The 15,733-nt window shown below is 42.9% G+C and overlaps 1 protein-coding gene across 5 annotated transcripts in view; it reads right to left on the minus strand.

Annotated features, from left to right (window-relative positions):
• Window positions 1-15,733, minus strand: part of cntrl (centriolin) — a 118,722-nt gene that overhangs the window by 78,363 nt on the left and 24,626 nt on the right. For 4 of the 5 annotated variants that reach the window (XM_031807495.1, XM_031807487.1, XM_031807478.1 and 1 more), the window contains 6 exons: window positions 14,062-14,248; window positions 13,621-13,814; window positions 9,946-10,065; window positions 9,166-9,361; window positions 8,790-8,899; window positions 2,931-3,125 (listed from right to left, as the gene is read on the minus strand). In XM_031807495.1, the coding sequence (XP_031663355.1) occupies window positions 2,931-3,125; window positions 8,790-8,899; window positions 9,166-9,361; window positions 9,946-10,065; window positions 13,621-13,814; window positions 14,062-14,248 (1,002 nt within the window). Of the gene's footprint in view, window positions 1-2,930; window positions 3,126-8,789; window positions 8,900-9,165; window positions 9,362-9,945; window positions 10,066-10,562; window positions 10,666-13,620; window positions 13,815-14,061; window positions 14,249-15,733 lie in introns of those variants that run through there. The other variant, XM_031807502.1, reaches the window with a different exon arrangement.

Below are 15,733 nucleotides of genomic sequence, written 5' to 3' on the forward strand. Positions count from 1 at the left end.
TCTAAAAAAATAGTAAAAATAAAGAAAAATCCTGGAATGAGTAGGTGTCCAAACTTTTGACTGGTACTGTATATATGTACACACACACGCACGCACACACGCTGCCCTTTCCAAAAGGAACACCTATGTGATAATGCTGTCCATTGACAACAGCTCAGCATTCAACGCCATTGTACCCTCCAAGCTCATCACTAAGCTAAGAACCCTGAGATTAAACACCTTCCTCTGCAACTGGATCCTGGACATCCTGACAGGCCACGCCCAGCTGGTGAGAGTAGGCAACAACACATCCGCCACATTGACCCTCAACACGGTGGCCCACCAGGGGTGCGTGCTTAGTCCCCTACTGTACTCCCTGTTAACACACTACTGCGTGGCCGGGCGACAAAAGAATGGTAGGCCTGATCACCAAGCTCAGCTTACAGGGAGGAGGTAAGAGACCTGGTAGTGTGGTGCCAGGACAACAAACTTTAAATCAATGTCAGCAAGACAAAGGAGCTGATCATGGACTACAGGAAACAGAGGGCCGAACACGCCCCCATTCACATCGACAGGGATGTTGTGGAACAGGTTGACACCAGTGAGAGCATCTTGACTGGCTGCATCACCATCTGACCGCAAAGCGCTACAGAGGGTAGTGCATATGGCCCAGGCGGTGTCAGAGGAAGGCCCATCCAAGTCATAGACCGTTCTCTCTGCTACCGCAAGCAGTACCGATGCACAAAGTTTGGTTAGCAATAAGACTGCTAATTAGTTAACCAATAGCTACCCGGAAGGTAGTAGTTTTGGAATTGTTAGCTAGATTACTTGTTGGTTATTACTGCATTGTCGGAACTAGAAGCACAAGCATTTCGCTACACTCGCACTAACATCTGCTAACCATGTGTATGTGACAAATAACATTTGATTAGATTTGATTAGATTTGATTTGAATATCTGCATTGACCCTTTTTGCAGTAATCTCTTTCGACTCATCACATACGCTGCTGTTACTGTTTATTATCTATCCCGTTGCCCAGTCACTTCATCCCTACCTATATGTACAGTGGGGAGAACAAGTATTTGATACACTGCAGATTTAGCATGTTTTCCTACTTACAAAGCATGTAAAGGTCTGTAATTTTTATCATAGGTACATTTCAACTGTGAGAGACGGAATCTAAAACCAAAATCCAGAAAATCACATTGTATGATTTTTAAGTAATTAATTTGCATTTTATTGCATGACATAAGTATTTCATACATCAGAAAAGCAGAACTTAATATTTGGTACAGAAACCTTTGTTTGCAATTACAGAGATCATACGTTTCCTGTAGTTCTTGACCAGGTTTGCACACACTGCAGCAGGGATTTTGGCACAGTCCTCCATACAGACCTTCTCCAGATCCTTCAGGTTTCGAGGCTGTCGCTGGGCAATACGGACTTTCAGCTCCCTCCAAAGATGTTCTATTGGGTTCAAGTCTGGAGACTGGCTAGGCCACTCCAGGACCTTGAGATGCTTCTTACGGAGCCACTCCTTAGTTGCCCTGGCTGTGTGTTTCGGGTCGTTGTCATGCTGGAAGATCCAGCCACGACCAATCTTCAATGCTCTTACTGAGGGAAGAAGGTTGTTGGCCAAGGTCTCGCGATACATGGCCCCATCCATCCTCCCCTCAATACGGTGCAGTCGTCCTGTCCCCTTTGCAGAAAAGCATCCCCAAAGAATGATGTTTCCACCTCCATGCTTCACGGTTGGGATGGTGTTCTTGGTGTACTCATCCTTCTTCTCCCTCCAAACACGGCGAGTGGAGTTTAGACCAAAAAGCCCATTCCTCCTCTGGATCATCTAGATGGTCATTGGCAAACTTCAGACGGGCCTGGACATGCGCTGGCTTGAGCAGGGGGATCTTGCGTGCGCTGCAGGATTTTAATCCATGACGGCGTAGCGTGTTACTAATGGTTTTCTTTGAGACTGTGGTCCCAGCTCTCTTCAGGTCATTGACCAGGTCCTGCCGTGTAGTTCTAGGCTGATCCCTCACCTTCCTCATGATCATTGATGCCCCACAAGGTGAGATCTTGCATGGAGCCCCAGACCGAGGTTGATTGAACGTCATCTTGAACTTCTTCCATTTTCTAATAATTGCGCCAACAGTTGTTGCCTTCTCACCATGCTTGCCTATTGTCCTGTAGCCCATCCCAGCCTTGTGCAGGTCTACAATTTTATCCCTGATGTCCTTACACAGCTCTCTGGTCTTGGCCATTGTGGAGAGGTTGGAGTCTGTTTGATTGAGTGTGTGGACAGGTGTCTTTTATACAGGTAACGAGTTCAAACAGGTGCAGTTAATACAGGTAATGAGTGGAGAACAGGTGGGCTTCTTAAAGAAAAACAAACAGGTCTGTGAGAGACGGAATTCTTACTGGTTGGTAGGTGATCAAATACTTATGTCATTGCTGACCTCTATATGCTTTGTAAGTAGGAAAACCTGCAAAATCAGCAGTGTATCAAATACTTGTTCTCCCCACTGTACATATCTACCTCAACTACCTCGTACCCCTGCACATCGACCCTGTATATTGCAGTGCTGCATCAATTCCAACTGAAGGGAATAGCTTAGGAAAGTGCTAAAATGGTGTATCCTGTGAATTTGCCATATTCATTATGAATAAACACTTGCTAAAGTGCCAGAATACAGTGTATCCAACTGTAGGGATTCGTTCAGAAAAGTACTAAAACAGTATATGCAACTGAAGGGACTAGTTTAAAAGGTTCTAAAGTGGTGTATCCTGCAAGTTTGGTGTATTCAATATGTAATAAGTTGCTCTGCAGTGTGTCAGTGGTGCGGGATGTGTAAAGTGATGCTGATAGCTAGCTCTGGTCCAGGCCGTTAGTGGAGGAAGGCATACTAACGACCTGGATCAGAGCTAGTAGCTAGCTATCTAAAGTACTAACATGCTGGGGGTCCCTGGGGTCCAGTGTGTGGAGTAGGTCCTGGAGGTGGCCCAGCTCTCCCTGGGTTCGGTCCATTTCCCCGCTCTGTATCTCCAGCTGGCCCTCCAGAGCCTCCGCCTCATCTCTCAGCTGCCTCACTTGCTGGATCCTCCAGTGGAGCTTCTGCCTTAGTTGCTCTTTCTCTGCCTCGGACACCTAGATGAAGGATGGAGAGAAGAGGCTTTTAGAAGTGTCCGGGGTGGATTAGGCTAGTTGATGTGGAACAGTGCTGTTATTGTAGCATGGTCGCAGATCTGTTTGTGCAATCATGTCAACTCTTTGGCATGACAATAAGTGACAAGGAGTGATGAGGACAAACAGATCTGGGACTACTGTATCCTGTTATTACACTATTAGAAACAAATGTTTTGGATAGTGCCAAGCCAATCTACACGGTCACCGACATAACCGGTGAGGGGGATATCAGCGCATATCAGACTCAAAAGAAACACGTGGCTTTTCCCTGAAACTACACTGATACCATTACACTTCCTTATTATCAGTAGCATTTTATTATTAAAGTTATTACTATGAATATTAGACTAGTATACAAATTAAGAAATGTCAAATTGGAGAGGAATTCCTAAAAATAAAAATAAATACAGATTTTGACGGACTAACCCATTCACACCTAGTCTGATGCGTTTTTCCCTCCACTTTTCCGAATAATTCTCATAACGTCACCAATGCTGCAGAGTCATTCTCGGTGGCAATATGTTGTCCAAAGTGTCTTGAGAGGACTCTGTAATGAGTTGCATCCCATTTAATAAAAGAGGTAACACAAAACTGGCACCTGTCATCATTCCGCACATGCTGACCCTGCATGTGATTAAAGAGATCAAGTCCAGACAGGCTAGGCCTATTTGAGGAAACTTTCTGAATGGACATAGATAATTTGTCAATTTATACATGCACCCACCTAAAAGGACACATCAATCAAAGGCACCTGCAGCGCATCTCACTTTGACACATAAGCAAATCACATTTGTCCTTTCCCAAAAACGTTTGAACAAAAACTTGCCTTAGGTTCAAATTATTTCTGTAGGATATCAAAAAAAAGAGTCTACATCATAGAATAATGCTAAATCAATGTAGCCTATCATATAAATTGACAAGGAATGTTTTAAGGGGGATATAGAGACCATAGCCTGAGCGATATGTAGCCTAGTTCTGGTGTGATGTGATCACAATGGCTAAATTCCTACTTTGCTGCACTGCAAATCTAAAAAAAAAAACAGGCAGAGAGAAATGTATTAATTAATTCACACAGCAAACCCACAGACCTGTCAGTGGCAGTGCAGATAATAATTTCTATTGGTAAACATATTATTTTCCCATGCGAAAAGACGCAAATATTAAACCAGTTTGGCATAAATAATTGATGGATTGTGGCAGGCTGATATTTTGCAATTGGCGTGACTGGTGTCATAAACAAAACATGTGTTCATATTCATTTTTTTCTTCCTAATTATTCGGATGAAAATAACGGACTTGAAGAGAAAGGGCCTTTACTGAAAATAGTCCTTTTACAAGATTAAATCATGACAGGAGCGTTTGATTTCTATTAATGGCTACTTTAGGAAACTTTCTGAATAAACATATAGGCCTATAGAGAAGAGAATCAGCGAACTCGCACACGCACACACCAATAAAAGGACCTGTCAATCAAAGCCAACAGCATACTATATTGTCAGATACAAGAGCAAATGTTATTGCTTTCCTTAAAATGTATTTTAAAAATCTAGGCCTACCTTAGGCTTTCCAAAAGTAAGCTATAAGATAATGAATTGACAAGGAAAGCATGAAGGGGAGAGAGACAGCTATGCTATAGTATGAAAATGAAATTGACAGAAACAAATATACGCAACATTTCCATAGCCTATTTACCAGCGTTGATTAATCTATAAATTAAGAAAAGATTCTGTACCTAATTATAGCATGACAGGTTGGATAGGATTGGCGCATTGTCCATTTGACACAACATTAGCTTATTATAGACCTCAGAGCCAGAACAAACTTGTCGACTGCTATTGAATAATTAATGAATAGTCAGACACATCCAATCGGTTTTAAAAGAAGAGCGATTTATTTATTTACTAGCAAGTAATGACAACTTACTTTGTACAGTCGTGGCCAAAAGTTTTGAGAATGACAAATATTAATTTTCACAAAGTCTGCTGCCTCAGTTTGTATGATGGCAATTTGCATATACTCCAGAATGTTATGAGGAGTGATCAGATGAATTGCAAATAATTGCAAAGTCCCTATATGCCATGCAAATTAAGTGAATCCCAAAAAAAACATATCCACCGCATTTCAGCCCTGCCACAAAAGGACCAGCTGACATCATGTCAGTGATTCTCTCATTAACACAGGTGTGAGTGTTGACAAGGACAAGGCTGGAAATTACGCTGTCATGCTGATTGAGCTCAAATAACAGACTGGAAGCTTCAAAAGGAGGGTGGTGCTTGGAATCATTGTTCTTCCTCTGTCAACCATGGTTACCTAAAAGGAAACATGTGCCCGTCATCATTGCTTTGCACAATAGGCAGGTGTGAGTGAATCTGCACGCACAGTGAAGCAAAGACTTTTGGAGGATGGCCTGGTGTCAAGAAGGGCAGCAAATAAGCCACTTCTCTCCAGGAAAAACATCAGGGACAGACTGATATTCTGCAAACGGTACAGGGATTGGACTGCTGAGGACTGGGGTAAAGTCATTTTCTCTGATGAATCCCCTTTCCGATTGAAAAAAGCTAGTCCGGAGAAGACAAGGTGAGCGCTACCATCATTCCTGTGTCATGCCAACAGTAAAGCATCCTGAGACCATTCATGTGTGGGTTTGCTTCTCAGCTAAGGGAGTGGGCTCACTCACAATTGTGCCTAAGAACACAGCCATGAACAAAAAATGGTATCAACACATCCTTCGAGAGCAACTTCTCCCAACCATCCAGGAACAGTTTGGTGACGAACAATGCCTTTTCCAGCATGATGGAGCACCTTGCCATAAGGCAAAAGTGATAACTAAGTGGCTCTGGGAACAAAACATCGATATTTTGGGTCCATGGCCAGGAAAGTCCCCAGACCTTAATCCCATTGAGAACGTAGTCAATCCTCAAGAGGAAGGTGGACAAACAAAAACCCACAAATTCTGACAAACTCCAAGCATTGATTATGCAAGAATGGGCTGTCATCATTCAGGATGTGGCCCAGAAATTAATTGACAGCATGCCAGGGCAGATTGCAGAGGTCTTGAAAAAGAAGGGTCAACACTGCAAACACTTATGAAATGCTTGTAATTATACTTCAGTATTCCATAGTAACATCTGACAGAAATATCTAAAGACACTGAAGCAGCAAACTTTGTGGAAATTAATATTGTGTCATTCTCAAAACTTTTGGCCACAACTGTATAAGAAAGTCCACACAAAGATTTTTTTTACTGAAGTGCCATAGCCTATAGGCTAGCGCTTCTACACCCCCACGCATCTAGCGGATTAGCTGCTCAAGCATCAAACGACAGTTGGAAAGAGGAGGAGATGTAGACAAGTAATTGTTTTGCTAACTTAGTCTATAATTATTAGTAAACACTCCTGCTATTAGGTAAAGTTTATCTACATGAAATCAATGTTGCTCATGAAGATAAATTTGCTTTCAGTCTTGGGGGTATGGTTCGATGTGGCAGGCAGTGATGTTAGTCCCCCATGAGACACCATAGGAACAATGCTAGTATCACTTCTTTAAACTATTTTGAATGAATCTAAGATAAAAGTCATTACAGATTTCTTGAGTTGACATTTTTGCCGAGGAGGTTTCAAGTCGCAAATGTTTAAATCAAGCCAAGGAGTTCGGTGCAGGATTTCTCAAATTAAAAAAATGTGCGACCTGTTGTCTTAAGTAAACAAAGTCCGATCCGCTGCAGGGAAGGTCTCACTGTCTCTGTGTTCTGCGGTAGCATTGGATAGAGTGCAAACCACCACAGCTGAGTATCCTGTGTTACTAGGCAAGTGAGCATTGTCGAAATCAAAACCCAACCCTCAAGTAAGTCATGACGAACTCACTTACAAAACTCAGTTTTGGACCAGACTGACTTTATGACCAAAATGATTTACATCTAATTTATTTACATATAATTTGGAAACATTGGCTGTTTCCTATCAGATAAATTGTTTATTTCCTTCAGTTGTGCTTAAAGATAAAAGTATACTTTTTTTAACCCCCTTTTCTCCTCAATTTTGTGGTATCCAATTGGTAGTGTGTCCTCCGAGAGCAGTGTGTCCTCCGAAACACAACTCAGCCAAGCTGCACTGCTTCTTGACACAATGCCCACTTAACCCGGAAGTCAGCTGCACCAATGTGGAAACCCCGTACACCTGGCGACCGTGTCAGCGTGCATTGTGCCCTGCCCGCCACAGGAGTCGCTAGTGCGCGATGGGACAAGAATATCCCTGCCGGCCAAACCCTACCCTAACCCGGACGACACTGGCCGGCTGAGACAGAGCCTGGACTCTAACCAGGATCTCTCGTGGTAAGTAGCACTGCAATGCACTCGGGAGGCACTTGTCCCTAATTTTAAGGACAAGCCCGTTACGTAAACTGAACGTAATCTAAGTAATCCCCAAAAGTAATTATTTATCACAAGAGGACTATAAACAATAACTAGTAATGCTGCATACTCCGAGAAAGGTTCAAACTCATCTTTCTGGTAAATAGTTACAAATTGCTGAGGTGTAGTCACTTGAGGACACAAGCTCAGCAAACAGTACAAATATGATAAAAATATGAATTTTGTGACATATTTCCTATTCAACAAAACTATGAAGGCTTGAAATGATTTATATGCTTTCTCAATATAGTACAATCAAATTATAACCACTAACTAAGATTTCACCTTCCTTATAACTGTAAAATACATATTTGTATGTTTAGTGTTAAGAGAAAATGTGCATATTTTCTAATGGTCTCTTGATCAAAACATCAGCCCCCACCACTGTGAACGTCACACGTTCGGCTTCCTGAACTCGTTAGGAACTCGCTTTTCATATCCTATTAATCTATAACAACCAAGGTGTTTTTTGTTTAAAATCTGTGAATTATTTTAGATTAATGGCAATAAATCAATCTCTGAATGTGCTATAGAGATCATCTCCTGTTGCGCTGCAATGTAAGGATTACAGGCACGTGCTTTGTCAGTGGCTGTGACGTAAGGTTCAGTTTATGGACATTCAGAAGAGCGAATTAATTTAAATTTTCCCATCATACTGTAATTCACATAGGCGCAAAAACTATACTACTGTGTGCAATGCAAGCCATTTCGATCTACAGTGACCACAGATCAATTTATAAGCGAAGATTAAGGTCAGAAGAGTACCAGAATCATGCAGGTCCTCTAAACTGGGGCCTTTACATCATTAATATAAAAAAAAGTAACATTGAACATCTAATTGTCAAATCATAGTGCAACATGTGAGCTGGTTCTACTCATTCAATTTCCCCTTCCTGTTGTACACAACAAGCTTCCATACCCCCTGTCAAGGGGATTTATGGCTGATTTGAGATGTAATCATCAACCCTGTCACTTTATTTGGCACAAACTATAGTGATTTTTTGAAAAGGAAAAACATTTTTTTATTAAGTTGAACATGTGCTCTTCAAATTAGGTAAAAAATGTTTTAATAAAATTCAAAGTTACACTACCAAAAAGGGACAAATTTGATAAATGACCAAGTGCATTCATTTTGACAAAAATACTGCACTATATAGGAAATAGGGTGCCATTTGGGACACAGACAATAGGAGAGCCGAGCTTTGCCGGTGTCTCACCTGTTTCTGGGAGAGTGTCTCCTGCAGCTGGCGAAGCTCTCCACCGCTCCTGAGGACCTGCTGCTCTGCCTCCTCGATCTCCCTGTGCAACTGCTGCAGACGCTCCTCGGCTGGGGACACAGTCACACAAACAAGAACTCACCTATAACTACACCTCACCTAACACTCACATCAGTCAGCAACAGTCAGAGGAACAACCATGTAGTTCACTTCACATCCAATAGGCAGGGTGATGCAGACAATAGGAAAATCTTGTGTTACCATATCAGCTTCCACTCCTCTAATTCGAACCTTAGCCATTAGAAGGAAAAAAAACTTAACTGACCCAAGATCAGCATCTAGTAGGACGAACTTTACCATACTCCCTCTTCTGTACCTTTAGTCTGTTCTTGGCTGCAGTCTCTGGAGCTGATCTTGGCCACATCTTGCCTGGGGTTGTCTGTCTCTACGTGGCCTGCAGTTGGCATCTGATGACTCTGGATGCCACCTGAGGCCACGTACACCGCGTTCCTTTTGTGCCGTGCCTTTCCAATGTAAGGGCTTTCCTCCAGCAAGCTCTCTGCCTCCAACTCCTGGTGAGAGAGAGGGGAAATTAATCACAAATTCATGCAGATTCCAAGGGTGCATCCAAAATAGCATCTTATTTCCTGAGTGTACACCTTCCTAATCTTGAAATGCACCCCCCATGGCCTCAATTTGTCTGGGCATGGACTCAAAAGCGTTCCACACGGATGCTGACCCATGTTGACTCCAATGCTTCCCACAGTTGTGTCAAGTTGGCTGATGTCCATTGGGTAATGGAACATTCTTGATACACACGGGGAACTACTGAGCGTGAAAAACCCAGAAGTGTTGCAGTTCTTGACACAAACCGGTGCGCCTGGCACCTACTACCATACCCTGTTCAAAGGCACTTAAATCCATTGTCTTGCCCATTCACCCTCTGAAAGGCACACATCCATGTCTCTAGTTAATCCAGCTTTCACCTGGTCAGTCTAGGTCATGGAAAGCGGTGTCCTTAATGTTTTGTACACTCAGTGTATAGTTCACTACTTCTGACCAGAAGTATTGCACTGTATAGGGTATAGGGTGCCATTGTCGGCAGACCCTAAGGCAACAACTGAATGGAGAGATGGGTCTGGATGGATGCACTCACATGGTCTGGGTAATAGGGATATGGTTCAAACTTGGCGTCGATCTTCTGAAAGGCTAACTCCTGCTCCAGCTCATACTGCTTCTGGCATGCGCGTGTCAGCTCCACCGTTTTCTGTTTCAGCTGTCAATACGGCCATGCAGTATAGAGATTATACAGAAATATCACAAACACATTGAAGAAAAGCATCATACACTCACTGCAAGTTTGAATGGAATGTATGGCAATATTTTGGACTCTCCGAAAAATATAGCTCATCTTTATGGTGGTCAATCCCATGTAAATCGCTGCTCAGTATAATAGCCTATCTAAAAGCAGCTGCTATCTACCTAAATTTACTTTGTCACAATAAAATACAAACGTGCAAAATTACCTGTATATTATACTAGCTTTGACCATATAAAGTCAAACCAAGAAAAAGCAAGCAGCATCTATCATCATCATCTTTACATTTAATCTGAAACACGAGGTTAACAAACAAAAACAACAAAATGCTAGCAAACATAAGAGTGCTCTGCGAGTGAGAACCTGAATGGACAGAAGAGTCATCGACATTTAAGCAAGGACATGGGTCAGCAGGGGGCATTGGGTTCACATGAATCTGTGTGTCTTCAGAGTACCTGACAAATAGCATCCAGTAGAGGAGCAGGCAATGAAGGAGGCTGAAGAGACCGATGCAGTGGGAAAACAAACAGAAAATTCATGCAAAGAGCAAATGAGAAAAATGGTTGAAGACATGATCATGGCCTGTATTCATAAAGAGTAGATGTACCGATCTGAAAAGGTTAGTGTTTTGTTTGTTTGACGCAACCTGGGTGCATGACTTAAAAGGCCATTAAGAAATCATGTGAACAATGAGCAATAAAAAAACTAAAGAATTTGCTTTCTATACACACAAACACTATACCACACCATGCAATACTACCTTCAGGAAAGGATCAACTAGAGGCCGGGAAAATAGCTATGGGCACAGAAAGACGAGATAAAGATGAAGAGGAAGGCACGAAGAGTTTAGAGGACACGTAAATGCATCGTTGTTCATCAAGGAGCTCCTTCCTATATGACAATTTGCGTGTTTGTGTGTGTGTGTCAGGATTTCCGTTAGGTGGTAATTGACGGGTTTTGTCTAATAAAATGAAAAGCCCATGAATAAAATTGTTGCCGGCCAAATTGACCAGTAGATAAAACAAAGGTAGGCAAGCTTTCAGCACGTCACCCACCACTCTACAATGAGAGCTGGGGGCAGTACGCACTTAGTTAATTGTTTGAAACCTGAATTATTTACATCATATTATGAGGCATGTCTTACCTTGTATGAAAATCCAACCACAGAGGCAATTATATACTTTTTTTGTCAAGTGCTTAATCATAAAAATCTTAAAAGGCAAAAAATATAAAACAAAGAATTTAACTAATGTGAGAGCACCAGCCTCTGCCATACGAATACACCGTGATCATTGGCGGCTATATAGTGCTTCGGAAATTATTATTTTTCCACATTTTGCTACGTGAAAGGATAATTCTCAAATTGATTAAAACGTTTTTTCCCTCTCATCAATCTACACACAATACCCCATAACGACAATGCAAAAAAACAGGTTAATACATTTTTAAAAATGTATAAAAATAACAAAAACTGAAATATCACATTTACATAGGTATTCAAACCCTTTACTCAGTACTTTGTTGAAGCACCTTTGGCAGCGATTACAGCCTCACGTCTTCTTGGGTACGACGCTACAAGCTTGGCACTCCTGTATTTGGGGAGTTTCTCCAATTCTTATCTGCAGATCCTCTTAAGCTCTGTCAAGTTGAATAGGGAGTGTCGCTGCACAGATATTTTCAAGTCTTTCCAGAGATGTTCGATTTGGTACAAGTCCGGGCTCTGGCTGTCCTGAGGCCACTTCTGCGTTTTCTTGGCTGTGTGTTTAGGGTCATTGTCCTTTTTGAAGGTGAACCTTTGCCCCAGTCGGAGCAGGTTTTCATCAAGGATCTCTCTGCACTTTGCTCCGTTCATCTTTACCTCGATCCTGACTAGTCTCCCAGTCCCTGCCACTGAAAAACATCCCCACAGCATGATGCTGCCACCACCATGCTACACCGTAGAGATGGTGCCAGGTTAATTCCTGACATGACGCTTGGCATTCAGGCCAAAGATTTCAATCTTGGTTTCATCAGAGAATCTTGTTTCTTGTTTCTCATGTTTCTCATGCCTTTTGGCAAACTTCAAGTGGGCCGCCATGTGCCTTTTACTGAGGAGTGGTTGCCGTCTGGCCACTCTACCATAAAGGCTTGATTGGTGTTGTGCTACAGAGATGGTTCTGGAAGGTTCTCCCATCTCCACAGAGGAAGTCTGGAGCTCTGTCAGAGTGACCATCGGGTTCTTGGTCACCTCCTTGACCAAGACCCTTGTCCCCCGATTGCTCAGTTTGGCCACGTGGCCAGCTCTAGGAAGAGTCTTGGCGGTTCCAAACTTCTTCCATTTAAGAATGATGGCCACTGTGTTCTTCGGGACCTTCAATGCTGCAGATTTCTTTTTTGGTACCCTTCCCCAGATCTGTGCCTCGACAAAATCCTGTCTCGGAGCTCTACGGACAATTCCTTCGACCTCATGTCTTGGTTTTTGCTCTGACATGCACTGTCAACTGTGGGACCTTCTAAAAACAGGTGTTTGCCTTTCCAAATCATGTCCAAACAATTGAATTTACCACAGGTGGACTTATGTAAATAAGGTATCTGTTTTTAATACATTTGCAAAAATGTCTAAAAACCTGTTTCCCTTTGTGATTATGGGGTATTGTATGTAAATTGATGAGGGGAAAATATTATACATTTTAGAATAAGGCTGTAATGAAAAAAATTGGAAATGTGGAAATGTTATGCTCTTAGTACTGTAGCCTACTCCCGATCGTCATGTTGTACAGCGCCATATTTTCATAACGGAAACCCTGATGGTTTAGTTTTTCTTAAGACTACAATATTAATCAAATTAATTAAAATTTTCTTAAAATCAATCCCATATACTATGTTCTTAAAAAAATAAAAAATAATAATTCTCTAGTACAGCCAATATTGAAAGCTATCAAATGCTTTTCAAGGATGCCCTTTGGTTGTCAAACTAGCACTAACTAGCATTAATGGTAACAATGGCTGACAATTAAATAACCTGCCATAGAATTCTGCGGCAGCCCGTAAGGTGTGCTGCAGTATTACACAACTTTTACAGGAAGAACCACTGTATATTAGTAACCCATCCTAGTTGTTGCATCTTTAGATTCACCAAGTTTCTACCGAAGATGTTCATCTCTGTCATATACTGCTCGCACCAGGTGCATTGTTTAGAATGGTGTTTTCCCGCTAATTGTATTTGTTTGCAAATGTTTGAAAATTATGTTTTATCGGATGCCTCATTACAGTAGCTGCTTGGCATGTTATGATGAATTGCCATAATCAAAATGCCATCTGTCATTCTGAGCCCTGTGGGTGGCTGCCCTATTGAGACTCACCCAACGCATATCGGTCCGGTAAATTTCTCAAATGGCCGGTAAATAAAAATCTTACCAGTCACGTTGTCCGGCACTCCATTTTCCTAACGGAAACCCTGGTGTGTGTGTGTGTCTCTCTCTTTCTCTCTGTCTGTGTTTAGGTGAGTGCATGCATGTTGCGATAAATGCCCACCAGCTTTGTCTTGGTGTCCAGCTCCTGCTCCTGCTGGGCCTGGCAGTGCTGTTGCTGCAGGCTCTTTAGCTGCAGTTGGTCAATGAGCTCCTCCTGCTGCTCAAGCTCCTCCACTGCAGCCACCTGCTCACTCTGCAGCTTCCCGATCTCTGCCACACGACACTCTAGGTCCTGCTCCAGACGCTCAATCTCCTCTGCAACCACAGCATGAAAAGAGTTGGCATTTCCACTAACAGTGCCAACTAGGAAACAACCTAAGTGTGGTACTGAGGTACTGTATATTCACTAGGAAACTAACAGAAGCAAACGGTCCAAAATGAAGAGGGACTTTAAGTTTTGCACTAATGAATACACACCAAGTATCTAAAATATACAAAGGCTCATCTAGTAATGAGACCCTTTCATGGTTTTAAGCAGGGATTGTGCAATACTGCAATGTACCCATTTGAAAGCGCTGGGGGGCCTGCTCTCTCTCTTCCTGGCTGATAGGCTGCCCGTCCAGTGTCTCAAGTGACCTCAGGTGGAAAACCAGGAAGAGACGGTAATGGGGGAGATTGGCTATAGGGTTCTCTGCCAAGGTCAACTCTGTTAGGTTTTTCAGAGGCTTTAGTCTGGACAGCTCATGCAGCTGCAGCAGTCCCAGGTATGAAGAGAAAGACAAAAAATATAAATGTTATTGGTCACATACACATGGTTAGCAGATGTTAATGCGAGTAGTGAAATGCTTGTTCTTCTAGTTCCAACAGTGCAGTAATATATAACAATTCCCCCAACAACTACCTAATACACACAAATCTAAAGTGGTGAATGAGAATATGTACATTGAAGTATATGGAAGAGCGATAGCCGAGCGGCATTGGCAAGGTGCAGTAGATGGTATAAAATACAGTATATACATGTGATATGAGTAATGTAAGATATGTAAACAATATTAAAGTGGCATTATTTAAAGTGACTAGTGAACCATTTATTAAAGTGTCCAGTGATTGGGTCTCAATGAAGGCAGCAGCCTCTGAGTTAGTGATTGCTGTTTAGCATTCTGATGGCCTTGAGATTGAGAAACAGCTTCTATCTCTCGGTCCCAGCGTTGATGCACCTGTACTGACCTCACCTTCTGGATGATAGAGGTGTGAACAGGCAGGGGCTCAGGTGGCTGTTGTCCTAGATTAGCTTTTTGGCCTTCCTGTGACATCGGGTGCTGTAGGTGTCATGGAGGGCAGGTAGTTTGCCCCTGGTGATGCGTTGGGCAGACCGCACGACACTCTGGAGAACCTTGCGGTTGAGTGCGGTGCAGTTGCCTTACCAGGCTGTATCATACAGCCCGACAGGATGCTCTCGATTGTGCATCTGTAAAAGTTTGTCAGGGTTTTGGGTGACAAGCCAAATTTCTTCACCCTCCTGATGTTGAGGAGGCTCTGTTGCGCCTTCTTCACCACACTGTCTGTGTGGGTGGACCATTCCAAATTGTCTGTTATGTGTACGCCCAGGAACTTCCACCTTCTCAACTGCTGACCCTCCGATGTGGTTGGGGGGGGTGCTCCCTCTGCTGTTTCCTGAAGTCCACGATCATCTCCTTTGTTTTGTTGACGTTGAGTGAGGTTATTTTCCTGACACCACACTCCGAGTGCCCTCACCTCCTCCCTGTAGGCTGTCTTGTCGTTGTTGGTGATCAAGCCCACTACTGTTGTGTCATCTGCAAACTTGATGATTGAGTTGGAGGCGTGCATTGCCACGCAGTAGTGGGTGAACAGAGAGTACAGGAGAGGGCTGAGCACACACCCTTGGGGTCAGCAAACTGGAGATTGAGGGTCAGCAAACTGGAGATGTTTCCAAAATTCACCACCTGGGGTTGGCCCATCAGAAAGTCCAAGACCCAGACCCAGGACCAGATTGCATAGCGGAGAAGGTACGATGTGATTCAAAATGGTCAGTAATCTGTTCGTTAACTTGGCTTTCGAAGACCTTAGAGATGCAGGGTAGGATAGATATAGGTCTGTAGCAGTTTGGGTCTAGAGTGTCTCCCCCTTTGAAGAGGGGGATGACGGCGGCAGCTTTCCAATCTTTGGGAATCTCAGACGTATCGTTGTCTACTTAACTTGCACAGAACATGAAG

The sequence above is a fragment of the Oncorhynchus kisutch genome, linkage group LG3 (genome assembly GCF_002021735.2).
Source record: "Oncorhynchus kisutch isolate 150728-3 linkage group LG3, Okis_V2, whole genome shotgun sequence".
In the NCBI taxonomy this organism is placed as follows: domain Eukaryota; kingdom Metazoa; phylum Chordata; class Actinopteri; order Salmoniformes; family Salmonidae; genus Oncorhynchus; species Oncorhynchus kisutch.